Raw genomic sequence first — 14886 nt, 5'->3', positions numbered from 1 at the left:
AGAATGTTAGAATGTTTTTTTAGGTCGTGTCAGGAGTGACTTGAGAAACTGCAAGTCACTTCTGGTGTGAGAGAATTGGCTGTCTGCAAGGACATTGCCCAGGGGATGCCCAGATGTTCTGATGTTTTATCATAGTTGTGGGAGGCTTGTCTCATGTCCCCACATGGGGAGCTGGAGCTGACAGAGGGAGCTCATTTGCACCTTCCCTGGATTCGAACCTCCAGCCTGTCAGTCTTCAGTCCTGCAGACACAAGTGTTCAACCCATTGCGCTGCCGGGGGCTCCAGTGTGAGGTAAACCTCAGTGTTACTAGGCTTCAGTGTGAGGTAGGCCTCAGTGTGTGAGAGGTGCGAGATGGCTTCGGTGAGAGAAGCCCAAGGTCGAAGTCCTCGTATGTAAAGCTCCAGTGCGAAGGCTGCTGTGTGTAGTTCCTGTGTAAGGTTAGTGTGAGAAGAAGCTCTGTGAGAGCGAAGCTTTTTATCTGCATGAGAAAGAAGCCCAGCGAGGAAGCAAAGAAGGAAGTAGAAAGAACTTGATTTGTGTTATGGAAACCTTGTTGTTGTAAATAGTGCAACCAAATTGTTTTGCTCTAAAGAAAAGCCTTCCATGTGATGTGGCTGGAAAGAATTGAGCTTAGGAGGCAAACATGCCGAGTCCAATCTTTAAAAAATCACAAAAGGTTTATTTACAATAATAATAATAATAATAATAATAATAATAATAATAATAATCAAGAACTGAGCGTGAGCTACTCTAACACCCACGTCTTCTAAGGTTTCAAGAGAGGGAAAAATCACCCAAGCATTGCAACTCTCCTGACACACAAGCAGAGAGAGATCTCAAAGTACGCAGCATATACTCCCAATACTCCACGCTCTGGTTACATCCCGAATAGACTACTGCAATGCTCTCTATGTGGGGTTGCCTTTGAAGACTGCCTGGGAGCTGCAGTTAGTCCCAACATTTGGCAGCCAGGTTACTAATGGGAGCGCACAACTCCTTTGTTGCTCCAGCTCCACTGGCTGCCAATTAGTTTCTGAGCACAATTCAAAGTGCTGGTGTTGACCTAAAAAACCCTATACTTTTCCTGTCCAAATATATTCTCCCCTATGAACCATCAAGATTGTCAGGATCTTCTGGAGGGTCCCTGCTCTCGGTCCCACCACATTTGCAATCACGTCTGGTGGGGATGAGGGACAGGGCCTTCTCGGTGGTGGCCCCTCGGCTGTGGAACTCTCTCCCAACTGAGATTAGCTCCGCCCCCTCCTTCCTGATCTTCAGGACTTGAGACTTGGGCAGTGTGGGGTTGAATCCCAAACAGTTAGCATCCCTCAGACTTTCTGGGAATGGCTTTTCTGGGACTGTGGCGCAGCTGTCTGAGTGTCAGCTGCATGAAAATCACTTCTGACCACAAGGTTATGAGTTCGAAGCCAGCCTGGGTTGGAGTGAGCTTCCGACCAGTTGTGCAGCTTGTTGTCGACCTTTGCAACCTGAAAGACAGTTGCATCTGTCAAGTAGGAAAATTAGGTACCACTTATGTGTGGGGAGGCTAATTTAACTAATTTACGAGGCCATAAAAAAAGACTCCAGCAAAGCATGCGGGGAATGCGGAAGTCCTTCATCAGTGTCGCAGATGGACAATGAAAGTGACAGCTCCCCTGGCGTCCAGAAAAGTGAAATAGCCTCTGAGTGTCTCTTTATATGTGTTGTGTGTCTTTGGCATTGAATGTTTGCCATGTATGTGTACATTTTAATCCGCCCTGAGTCCCCTTCCGGGTGAGGAGAAGGGCGGAATAGAAATACTGTAAATAATAAATATTTACAACCCTGAAACCATTTTGTCCCCTAGGAGGGCTTTTCCGAGGAAATGTCTGAAGACCCTGAGCTGGTGGAAGTGGGACCCTCGCCAGCAAATGCTTCGGAGATGGAGAAAGAATCGGACGGGGATGTCGCTTCACCCAACTCCTGGCACACGCACCAGTTCCGGGCACGTTCCGCTTCCGATACACGGATGCTCCGGAGCCCAGCCCGAAGCCACGGTGAGTGACCAATGCTTGCCTGCTTTTGTACTCACAGACCCATAGACTTGGAAAGCACACTGGGTGAAAATGTGGAGATTATGGATTTGGCGCGCAACTGTTATCTTCTCAAAGATAACATCTGTCACTCCTTCCCACCTGCTACTAAGGAGGCTGTCCAAGTCCTGAACCGGTGCTTGGCCGCTGTGACGGACTGGATGAGGGACAACAGATTGAAACTAAATCCAGACAAGACAGAGGTACTCCTGGTCAGTTGTAAGGCCGAACAGGGTATAGGGTTACAGCCTGTGTTGGACGGGGTCGCACTCCCCCTGAAGACACAGGTTCGCAGCTTGGGAGTGATCCTGGACTCATCGCTGAGCCTGGAAACCCAGGGTTTCGGCGGTGACCAGGGGAGCATTTGCACAGTTAAAGCTTGTGCGCCAGCTGCGCCCGTACCTTGGGAAGTCGGACTTGGCCACAGTGGTCCACGCTCTTGTTACATCCCGTTTTGACTACTGCAACGCTCTCTACGTGGGGTTGCCCTTGAAGACTGCCCGGAAGGTGCAGCTAGTCCAACGCTCGGCAGCCAGACTACTAACGGGTGCTGGGTACAGGGAGCACACCACTCCGCTGTTACTCGAACTCCACTGGCTGCCAGTCAGCTTCCGAGCACAATTCAAAATGCTGGTGTTAAACTATAAAGCCCTAAACGACTCCGGCTCTGTTTACCTGTCCGAACGTATTCTCCCCTATGAGCCATCAAGATTATGAAGATCGTCTGGAGAGGCCCTGCTCTCGGTCCCACCGGCCTCGCAAGCGTGCCTGGTGGGGACGAGGGACAGGGCCTTCTCGGTGGTGGCCCCTCGACTCTGGAACTCTCTCCCACTGGAGATCAGAACCGCCCCGTCTATCCTGACATTCAGGAAACAGGCGAAGACTTGGTTATGGAGACAGGCATTCAATGAGTGAGCCAGATATGGATGGAGGATGATGAACAACAAGTTAGTGTGACGACTGACCATTGTAGTTATTGAATGTAATTGCTGTTTTAATGTTTTAGTGTAAAATGGATTATTATGTTTTTATTACCTGTATGTGATATTATGGTTGGAAACCGGTCTGAGTCCCTCAAGAGAGGTGAGAAGGCCGGGATACAAAACTTTTAAATAAATAAATAAGATAATGCATATTTCTCAAACTCTTTTGGTGGGGTGTGTTGGACACCATTCTTTGAAAATGGTTTGGTCGCAGTTCTCACTTTCCACCCCCAAATGTTGAGAGGATTGGCCAAGCCCTTTCATGGATACATTGCCACTGATTTTCTGCCTCATTTAATGTTAGACTATTGTTTGTTTCCGTCCTACATTGTTTATTTGGGAACTGTGTGCTTCTTGAGTTGTTTCCCGACACCTGTCAGAAATATTAAAAATTAACTGGGTATTTTAAATTACAAAAATGTGAGTCAAGCACTGAAACGGTTAAATGGATGCAATGACTCAGCAAAAGCTGCAGTTCAAGATAAGCGGGTGTGCCTGTAGATTGGTATGCCTCAATGTTAGTTCCCATCAGTATGAGAGAAGCCTCAGTATGAGAGAAGCCTCAGTATGAGAGAAGCCTCAGTATGAGAGAAGCCTCAGTATGAGAAGGCCTCAGTATGAGAGAAGCTTGAGTATGAGAAGGCCTCAGTATTAGAGAAGCCTCAGTATGAGAGAAGCCTGAGTATGAGAAGGCCTCAGTATTAGAGAAGCCTCAGTATGAGAGAAGCCTCAGTATGAGAAGGCCTCAGTATGAGAGAAGCCTGAGTATGAGAAGGCCTCAGTATTAGAGAAGCCTCAGTATGAGAGAAGCCTCAGTATGAGAAGGCCTCAGTATTAGAGAAGCCTCAGTATGAGAAGTCTTCAGTATGAGAGAAGCCTTACTATGAGAAGGCCTCAGTATGAGAAAGCTCCAGTGTTAGTTTGTTTCAGTCTCAGTGTTAGTTGCCCTCAGTATGAAAAGGCTTCAATCTGAGAGAGGCCTCAGTGTGAGGTTTTTTGTGTGGCAGGAGCACCTTGAGAAACTGCAAGTTGCTTCTGGTGTGAGAGAATTGGCCGTTTGCAAGGATGTTGCCCAGGGGACGCCCGGATATTCTGATGTTTTATTATCCTTGTGGGAGGCTTCTCTCATGTCCCCACATGTGGAGCTGGAGCCGACGGAGGGAGCTCATTTGCACCTTCCCTGGATTCGAACCTCCATCCTGTCAGTTTTCAGTCCTGTAGGCACTAGGGTTTAACCCATTGTGCCACCGGGGGCTCCAGTGTGAGGTAAACCTTAGTGTTGCTAGGCTTCAGTGTGAGGTAGGCCTCAGTGTGTGAGAGGCCTGGTGTGAGAAGGAGTTGGAGCCGACAGAGGGAGCTCATTCGCACTCTCCCTGGATTCGAACCTCCGACTTGTCCTGCCAGCACAAGGGTTTAACCCATTGCACCACCAGGGGGCTCCAGTGTGAGGTAAACCTCAGTGTTACTAGGCCTCAGTGTGAGGTAGCCTCAGAGTTAGTAGGCCTCAGAGTTAGTAGGCCTCAGTGTGTGTGAAAAGGCTTTGGTGAGAGAAGCCTAAGGTTGAAGGGCTCTTGCTCCAGTGTGAATGCTGCTGTGTGTAAAAGGCTACTGTGTGAAACTCCTGTGTAAGTTTAGTGTGAGAAGAGGCTCTGTGGGAGTGAAGCTTCTTATCTGCACGAGAAAGAAGCCCAGCGAGGAAGCAAAGAAGGAAGTGTAAAGAGCGTTGTCCGTGTTATGGAAACCTTGTTCTTGTAAATAGTGCAACCATATTATTTTACTACAAAGAAAATCCTCCGAAGGAAGAGATAACATTGGTCTGTGTGTTTTTTGTTCATTTTTATCACTTTGGGCAACCGGTGCTGGGTCACGCTGCTGCTAACAAGTTTCTTTGCTGTACATTTATGAGGAGGGTCTTTTGTTGATCAGCCCACTTGCCCAACAACATCTAGTTGTTGGCCTCCAGTTCTTGTTAACCCAACCAATAGAGAAAAGCACTGGAAGTTCATTGATACATGGAAAAAAGCGGTGTGTTCTGGACATCTCAAGATGCATGTCTGTTCAACTCTGGGCCATCTAGTCCAACCCCTTTGCATTTGGCCGTTAATGTTTGGTTTCAGTGCAGACAAGGACACCAAAGATCACTTGCCTGGTGGCAGAAGTCCAACTGTCACCACATAATCCAATAATAATAATAATAATAACAACAACAATACTTTATTTATACCCCGCTACCATCTCCCCAAGGGACTCGGTGCAGCTTCCATGAGGCCGAGCCCATAATCCAACAATACAAGCAATAACGACAACAATACAAGCAGTTTAAAAACAACAAAACAATAAAGCAATAACATAGCATTATCAATAGGACAACACACTTTAAAATCTATGGGTAGGCCAAATGTAGTTAAAATGAAAATAATGCTGGACATGGGCGAAAAAGTGATGGGGCGGTTTGTGGAAACATACAATATATGAAGTGCTTTGGAGGACAAAGTGCTATGGGATCATTATTCTGGGAAGGCACACTGGAACAACCACGTCTCCAAGCTCCTCCTAAAGACTGCCAGAGTTGGGGCAAGCCTGATGTCCTTTGGAAGTGAGTTCCAGAGTCGAGGGGCCACCACCGAGAAGGCCCTGCCCCTCGTCCCCACCAATTGCACTTGCGATGCCGGTGGGAGCGTGAGCAGGGCTTCTCCAGATGATCAAAGAGATCACATGGGTTCATATACAGAGATGCGGTCACGCAGGTAGGCGGTCCCAAACCATTCAGGGCTTTGTAGGTGAGAACCTGCACCTTGAATTGGGTCCGGAAAATGAATGGCAGCCAGTGGAGCTCCTTGAACAGGAGGGTTGACCGCTCCCTGTAAGGAGCACCAGTTAACAACCTGGCAGCCGCCCGTTGGACCATCTGGAATTTCCGAGCCGTCTTCAAGGGCAGCCCCACGTAGAGTGCATTACAGTAATCCAGTCTAGAGGTGACTGGATTACTGTAAGGCATGGACCACCCTGGCATGGACCACCCTGGCCAGTCATTTTTCCGAGCTCTGGGCACTTTCCATTGTCCCAAAAATTGTTGTGTTGTGTTGTACTAACAAAACCTCTCCTCTTCCCGCAGTAAACAATGCCGACGGCTCAAGGAAGTCCGCAGCCCACTCGGCCAGCTCTCCCAACCTCCTGGATCAGTTGGACGGCGGCTCTCATACGTTACCAGCAAACATAAGGGTCAAGGTAGGCTGGGCAGCTGTGACAGGATCGCGACAACAAGGTTCATGGATAAATAGACATTGGGGATCGATCTGTGTGTCTTCCCACACTTCTTGGGAGAACGCACACACATTTAACTGCAAAGTACATTCAGTAAAATGGGTAGCAATAGTTCAGTAACAACAACAACAACAACAACAACAACAATTTATTTAAATTCCACTCTATTTCCCTGAGGGGACTCAGAGCAGATTATAACATACACAGATAGGCAAATATTCAATGCCTTTAATGCAGTGGAATAACAATGACATACAAATACACAAAGGTAAAGGCTTCCCCTTTCATCTCTGGCTTCCTGGATGCGGTGCTCAACTCTGGCCACAGGCAGGTGCTCTCGTTCCATTTCGAAGCCGAGGAGCCTGTCCGCAGACACTCCTTGGTTGTGTTGCTGGCATGGCTGCATGGATACTCTTTTGCCTTTCCATCAAAGTCTACTCACATTTGCATGATTTCAAATTGCAAGGTTGGCAGGAGCTAGGGCTAACAGCAGGAGCTCACCCCAACCCGCAGCTTTGAACGGCCAACCTTTAAGTCAGAAGACTTAACAGCTCAACCGTTTAACCTGTTGTGCCACTGCAGAAGGAAGGAAGGGGAGAAAGAAAGAAAGAGAGAAAGAGAGAGAATGGGAAAGACAGATGGAAAGAGAGAAGGAAGGATGGAAGCAAAGAGCAAAGAAAGGAAGGAAAGAGGCAGAGAAGGAAAAAGGATTGAAAGAAGGAGGGAAGGAAAGAGAGAAGGAAGGATGGAAGCAGACAGCAAAGAAAGAGGTAGAGAAGGAAGAAAGGAGAGAAAGAGGGAGGGAAGGAGAGAAAGAAGGAGAGAAGGAAGGATGGAAGCAAAGAGCAAAGAGAGGAAGGAAAGAGGCAGAGAAGGAAAAAGGATTGAAAGAAGGAGGGAAGGAAAGAGAGAAGGAAGGATGGAAGCAAAAAGCAAAGGAAGGAAGGAAAGAGGAAGAGAAGGAAGAAAGGAGAGAAAGAGGGAGGGAAAGAAAGAAAGGAGAGAAGGAAGGATGGAAACAAAAAGCAAAGGAAGGAAGGAAAGAGGCAGAGAAGGAAAAAGATAGAAAGAGGGAGGGAAGGAAAGAGAGAAGGAAGGATGGAAGCAAAAAGCAAAGGAAGGAAGGAAGGAGAGAAAGCAGAAGGAAAAGAAAAAGGGGGAAAGAAGGAAAGGTATAGAAGGAAAGAAGGAAGGAGAGAAGGAAAGAAGAAAAGGGAAGGAAGGAAAGAGGGAGAGAAGGAAGAAAGGAAAGAAAGAGAGGGGAAAGGAAAGAGAAGGAAGGATTGAAGCAAAAAGCAAAGGAAGGAAGAAAGGAAAGAAAGCGGAAGGAAAAGAAAAAGGGGAAAGAAGGAAAGGTGGAGAAGGAAGGAAGGAGAGAAGGAAAGAACAAAAGGGAAGGGAGGAAAGAGGGAGAGAAGGAAGAAAGGCTAGAAAGAGAGGAAAGGAAAGAGAAGGAAGGATAGAAGCAAAAAGTGAAGGAAGGAAGGAAGGAGAGTAAGCAGAAGGAAAAGTAAAAGGGGGAAAGAAGGAAAGGTAGAGAAGGAAGGAAGGAGAGAAGGAAAGAAGAAAAGGGAAGGAAGGGAGGAAAGAGGGAGAGAAGGAGGGAAAGAGGGAGGGAAGGTGGTCCACAGCACCGCATGGCGGGTACAGCTAGTCCAATGATAAAGGTGTTGTTTACCACTTGCCCCTTCCCCCAGATCTCTTTTTCTCCTGTGTTTTGCAACAGCTAATCCCCTTTTTCTCGTGGTTTGCTCACTCTCTTCTCCATCTTCGGTGCCTTTCAGAATGAGCACTCCAACTGGGGCAAAGTCAAAGTGCTAATCAACAGGATGAAGAGGAAGTCCTTGCGGTCCAATGTAACAGGGTCCCTTGACCACCTGGCAGCAGGCAGCAGGCAGTGCAGGTAAGTTGCTGCTTTGGGAGGGGAGACCTTCAGGTTTTGGGTCAGATCTTGCCGTGGGGAGAAAGAGAGAGACGGGCTGCTTTGGGAGGTCTTGTAATGTCGACTTCTCTGGAACGAGGAGTGGGAAATTGGTCACCTCCTCCAGGTATTGCTGGACTGCTGTTCCTACCTGGCCAATTGCAACATTCACACTTGCCACAACAACAACAACAATAATCTTTATTTATACCTCGCCACCATCTCCCCGATGGGGACTCGGAGCAGCTTACATGGGGCCAACATATTACATCAAAATAAAACCAAAACATAAACAAGCAACATCATCAAAATTACATGGGAAAAAATACAATAACAAAATAACATTACAATATACAGACAAGAGTTCTTCCTCCCACCCTGGACATTATTCCACAGATATATAAACCCCACTTACCTAGTTTCCCACAGACCTCACAACCTCTGAGGATGCCTGCTATAGATGTGGGTGAAATGTCAGAAGAGAATGCTCCTGGAATATGGCCGGACAGCCCAGAAAACTCGCAGCAACCCAGTATTTCCGGCCATGAAAGCCTTGGACGACACATAGCACCGCTCTTGATAAGATTCCCATAGAAAGATTCAAATCCAATCCAAATATTTAATATTATGAGATTGTTTCCAGCCTTTTTTGGATTAATCTCTGTGGCCTTGACAAAGGAAAAAGTCAACATCACCAGCTGGGCAAACAATAGTTGTATGTTCACAACCATAGGATAGTGTAGTGTTTTTGGAATGGGGGATCAGTTGAGATTTCTGCCAATACTGAGCACTTTTCAGCTTCCCTAAGAGTATGGGATCAAGCTGTCCTAACAGTTTTCTAGTACTTTAGATGTATCACTGGCCTGACTTGTATATGGGCATCGGGTGACCGCCTGTGCTGGACGGGGTCACACTCCCCGTGAAGGTGCAGGTTCATAGTTGGGGGTGATCCTGAACTCATCGCTGAGCCTGGAGCCCCAGGTCTCGGCAGTGGTCAGGGGAGCTTTTGCACAATTAAAACTTGTGCGCCAGCTGCGCCCGTACCTTGGGAAGTCTGACTTGGCCACGGTGGTCCATGCTCTAGTTACATCCCGTATAGACTACTGCAATGCTCTCTACGTGGGGTTGTCTTTGAAGACTGCCCGGAAGCTGCAATTAGTCCAACGCGCGGCAGCCAGGCTACTAACGGGAGCGGGGTACAGGGAGTGCACAACTCCTTTGTTGCGCCAGCTCCACTGGCTGCCAATTAGTTTCCGAGCACAATTCAAAGTGCTGGTTTTAACCTACAAAACCCTTTACGGTTCCAGCCCGGTTTACTTGTCCGAACATATTCTCCCCTATGAACCATCAAGGCCGTTAAGATCTTCTGGAGGGGCCCTGCTCTCGGTCCCACCACCCTCGCAATCGCGCCTGGTGGGAACGAGAGACAGGGCCTTTTCCGTGGTGGCCCCTACGCTATGAAACTCTCTCCCGATTGAGATCAGATCTGCCCCCTCCCTCCTGTCCTTTGGGAGGCTGGTGTAATCCTGGCTATGGAAGGAAGCATTCCCAGAGTAATGGTTGAAACTAGCTACAGAACAAAGTTATCGATCACACACATGGATTGAGTTGGATATGATTTTATCTTGGTGATTTGGCTTATTTGTAATTTTAATCGATATGTATTTTAACTAATTATTATTTAACTCATTATTTGCTGGCCAGTGAGAGGACGAGGCAGGTGAGGGCTCCTTCACGCTAGGAATGGCCTCACGCAAAGCCTTGGGGCGGGGGGGGGGGGGGACAAAGACTTGGGAGTGGGGCCAAAGGAGGCAGCCTCGCAACCCCTCCGAAATGACCAAATGACCCCCTTGGGGGTCGCGACCCCCAGGTTGAGAACCGCTGAACTAGAGGCTCTGGTATAGAATATAATAATAATAATAATAATAATAATAATAATAATAATAATGTCACGTAATCGATGTATCAAATAATAATAATTTTATTTCTTACCCGCCTCTCCTCATGGCTCAAAGCGGATTACAGGTGGGAGCTCACCCCACTCCTTGGATTCGAACCACTGACCTCTCGGTCAGCAAGTTCAGCTGCTCAGCGGTTTAACCCGCTGCACCACCCAAGGGTCCAACGTAACTTGAATTCTTTTCTATTTTTCTCTTACAGAGAAGACACTGTTTTGGACAAACAAGAGCCTGTCCTCCGGCGGCGTTTTCTGCCCGCTCTGGGGACAAAGAAACGCCATTCGAAGCATCTTTCCATTCGGTGAGCTTGGAGTTCCTTTGGAGGCATGAAAGATGGGCGATGCTGAATTCAGTACGATTCCGGTCCTTTTCTTCACCTGAAAAGGAGGAGAGACTTTCCGTCATAAGTGAGCCAACAGCCCCATCTTCTGTGACCGAGAAAGAAGGGAATTCGTCATCCTTTTCCTTTGCAAACCAGACCTGTCTGTGGACTGTCTCCCTCGTATTGGCATCTACCTGCAAACCCAACTTTGCAGACTGGTAGCAAACCTTGTGAGCGTGTGCTTCATTCCTTCTTTCCCCTTGGAAGACATTTCTTCTGCCTGGTGTTGATCGTAGTTGTGTGTTGCAGAGGGACTGATAACACAAGCCGTGGTGCAAACTGGATTTGCAAGCTATGGTTACGAGGGAACCCATGGTGATTGGAGACACACATTTTCTTCAAGAGCTCACTTTGGCCCAGCTCCACCCAGTGCAAGCCACGGCCATTGCTAAGCTGGTTCTTTGCAAGCCATGGTGGCTTTGTACCAGACCCTTCCATTATTTCTTTTTTCCTCCATATCCGATTTGGGTGGAACTGGGTCCTGATTTGCAAATCACTGTTTGCAAGGTGATGTATTCCTTCAGTCACCCAAACCTTCTGTTTGGTCCTCATCCACTCCACTTTTCAATGCACTGTGATTGGGACTGGTCTCTCTGAGGCTGGACCTCTGGAGGGAACTGGTTTTGGGCCTGTCCCCTATACACCAATCTCCCAAATGCAATTCACATAAAGTTCCCATGCTGTGTGCATTTTCCTAAAGGTAGATTCTTCTCACGACACTATCGTTCCCAAGGCTGGTTTGCTTTGCTTGCATGAAATGTTTACGTGAGCCATTTGCAGACGGAGGAGGCGGCCTCGGAGGAAGCCCTCTCTTCTCCGTATCTCTTCCCATTGCATCTCCAACGGGAAATCCCTGTGTCGCCCAATGTGAAATAACTTATTGGTTCTCCTTACCGCCCTCAATTAAAACAGTGGTCAAAGACCTCTTGCGATACCTACAGCCATAAAACTTCACATATGGAGTGAATCTTGTATATTTATATGACTTTTTGGTCACACCTGTATTTGTATGTAGAAATGCATGTATGCTCCAGATTTACAAAAATAAAAACTTTTTCCATACTTTTAAAACATTCTGCTTTGGAAATGGCAGTAAAGTTTCTTTCAAAGCCCAGGTTACAAGGCATGTAGCTCTCGTGGGGATTTTTCTCGGGGTGAGTTGGTATCACTGCCGTCTAGCGAGAAGCCAGCAAAAGCGAACGAGCATTGCCAGTCGTCAGTAGCTCATCGACTGGCATTGTGGTGAAGGTTAGAGATGAGCCTTTTGCAACTGATAGGAGGTAATTTTGTGATCATCAATTGTGTTTAAGTGCAGGCCAAGGTCTTTAGGTCCTGCAACCAGTGTGCTAATCACCACTGGGACCACCTTGACTGGCTTGTGCCAGAGTCTTTGCAATTATTATTATTATTTATATCACTAATATTAAAATGTTGGTAAATGTTGGTAAAATGAAAACATTGATTCATTACAATAGTTTACAGCTGCAATCCCGGGTGGACACATTATATAATTATAATAATAATCCTAATTATTGTTATTAGAAACACAACAGATGAGTCTACAACAAACAAGATCCCTCTGCTGGCTGTTGTATTGGATCACATGCTGGACACTTTCCAAGTGTCTAGGATTGTGTGATGTATTATGATGATTATGATTATTTGAAACACAACAAGATGAATCCACAGCAAACAAGATCACTCTGCTGGCTGTTGTATTGGATCACACGTTGGACACTTCCCAAGTGCCTAGGACTGTGTGATGTATTGGCGAATAATGTGTGCATATCCCAGCAAGGTGGCCCTTTGCAGCTGGAAGGTGGTAATCTTGTCAGCACCGATTGTGTTTAAGTGCAGGCCAAGTTCTTGAGGCACTGCACCCAGTGTGCCGATCACCACTGGGACCCCCTTGACTGGCTTGTGCCAGAGTCTTTGCACATAATCATAACAACAACAATAATCCACAGCCAAAATCATTGCCAAGGTGGTCAACTTTGAGGTTGGACATTGCTGCAACTTACTGAGAGCCGCTTGTCAACTTTGTCTGAATTTACTGCAGCATCAGAAAGCATTTATATTTATATAAGATTATTATCATTATTAATATTATTCACATTAATATTAATTGGTCATTTGTTGGCCTGAGACGTGTATTGTGTCCAAATGTGGTGTCAATTCGTCCAATAGTTTTTGAGTTATGTTAATCCCACAAACGAACATGACATTGTTATTTATATAGATTATTATCATTATTAATATTATTCACATGAATATTAATTTAACCTACTGATCCCTCTATTAATGTAATTTTAATAATAATGTATCTAACATTTTTATTTATATAGATAATATAATATGATATATAGTAATATATAATATATGATATATGATATGAAAGAATATAATATAATATAAAGTAATATATAATATATGATATGAAAGAATATAATTAATATAACATAATATAATATAATATTGTTGTTCATTCGTCTCCAACTCTTCGTGACCTCATGGACCAGCCCACGCCAGAGCTCCCTGTCGGCCGTCACCACCCCCAGCTCCTTCAAGGTCAGTCCAGTCCCTTCAAGGATGCCATCCATCCCTCTTGCCCTTGGTCGGCCCCTCTTCCTTTTTCCTTCCACTTTCCCCAGCATCATTCCCTTCTCTAGGCTTCCCTGTCTCCTCATGATGTGGCATTCAAAGGACTTCCGCTTTGTCTCTCATCTCCTTCCCTCCAATGAGCTTTAGTTGGGCTTTCTTTCCTGGAGGATGGACTGGTTGGATCTTCTCGCAGTCCAAGGCACTCTCAGAACTTTCCTCCAGCACCACAGCTCAAAAGCATCTCTCTTCCTTCACTCAGCCTTCCCTCAGGTCCAGCTCTCCCATCCGTAGGTGACTCCAGGGAAGACCATGGCTTGGACTAGGCAATGGATCTTGGTTGCCAGTCTGATGTCTCTACTCTTCACTATTTTATCGAGACTGGACATTGCTCTCCTCCCAAGAAGTAAGCGTCTTCTGATTTCCTGGCCACAGTCTGCATCTGCACTCATCTTCCCACCTAGAAATACAAACCCTGTCACGGCCTCCACGTTTTCTCCCTCTATTTTCCAGTTGTCAGTCATTCTTGTTGCCATCATCTTGGTTTTTTTGACGTTCAGCTGCAACCCGGCTTTTGCACTTTCTTCTTTCACCTTGATTAGAAGGCTCCTCAGCTCCTCCTCGCTTTCGGCCATCAGAGTGGTGTCATCTGCATATCTGAGGTTGTTAATGTTTCTTCCAGCCATTTCCACCCCAGCTTTGCATTCCTCCAGCCCCGCACATCCTCGCATGATGTGTTCTGCATACAAGTTAAAAAGGTTGGGTGAGAGGATGCAGCCTTGCCGGACGCCTTTCCCAATCTTGAACCCGTCTCCTGTTCCGTGGTCAGTTTATTTATTTTATTTATTTACAGTTTTTATATTCTGCCCTTCTCACCCCGCAGGGGACTCAGGGCGGATTACAATATACACATATATGGCAAACATTCAATGCCAGTTTGACAGACAACGAATACAGACAATACACAGAGGCTATTTAACTTTTTTCTGGCTGCCAGGGGAGCTGCTGCTTTCATCGTCCATCAGCGACACCGATGAAGTTCTTCCGCATTCCACATCCTGGAGTTTTCTTTATGGCCTCATAAATTAGTTAATTTAGCCACTCACACAAGGTGGTACCTTATTTTCCTACTTGACAGATTCAACTGTCTTTCGAGTTGCAAAGGTCAACAACAGGCTACACACAATTGGTTGGAAACCCACTCCAACCCGGGCTGGCTTCGAACTCATGACCTTTTGGTCAGAGTGATCTTAATGCAGCTGACACTCAACCAGATGCGCCACAATCCCGGTGCCGTTCTGTTGCTACTTGGTCCTGGTACAGATTCCTCAGGAGAGAGACAAGGAATATAATATAATATATAGTAATATATAGTAATATATAATAATATATGATATGAAATGATATGAAAGAATATAATATAATGTAATTAATATAGTATAATATAATATGTAGTAATATATAATAATATATGATATATGAAAGAATATAATATAATATAATGTAATTAATATAATATAATATGTAGTAGTATATAATAATATATGATATATGAAAGAATATAATATAATATAATGTAATTAATATAATATAATATGTACTAGTATATAATAATATATGATATATGAAAGAATATAATATAATGTAATTAATATAGTATAATATAATATGTAGTAATATATAATAATATATGATATATGAAAGAA

At 45.6% G+C, this 14886-nt stretch overlaps 1 protein-coding gene across 1 annotated transcript in view; it reads left to right on the top strand.

The window, feature by feature from the left end:
• C7H8orf58 (chromosome 7 C8orf58 homolog) overlaps positions 1-11653 on the top strand; it is a 34132-nt gene extending 22479 nt beyond the window's left edge. Inside the window, exons 4-7 of the mRNA XM_060787616.2 lie at positions 1849-2038; positions 6173-6285; positions 8106-8224; positions 10403-11653. Of these exons, the coding sequence (XP_060643599.2) occupies positions 1849-2038; positions 6173-6285; positions 8106-8224; positions 10403-10505 (525 nt within the window). The 3' untranslated portion in view covers positions 10506-11653. The remainder of the gene's footprint in view (positions 1-1848; positions 2039-6172; positions 6286-8105; positions 8225-10402) is intronic.
• The last annotated feature ends 3233 nt before the right edge of the window (positions 11654-14886 follow it).

This window comes from Anolis sagrei, chromosome 7 (assembly GCF_037176765.1).
Source record: "Anolis sagrei isolate rAnoSag1 chromosome 7, rAnoSag1.mat, whole genome shotgun sequence".
Taxonomy (NCBI): domain Eukaryota; kingdom Metazoa; phylum Chordata; class Lepidosauria; order Squamata; family Dactyloidae; genus Anolis; species Anolis sagrei.
This window is presented reverse-complemented; position numbering and strand designations above follow the sequence as displayed.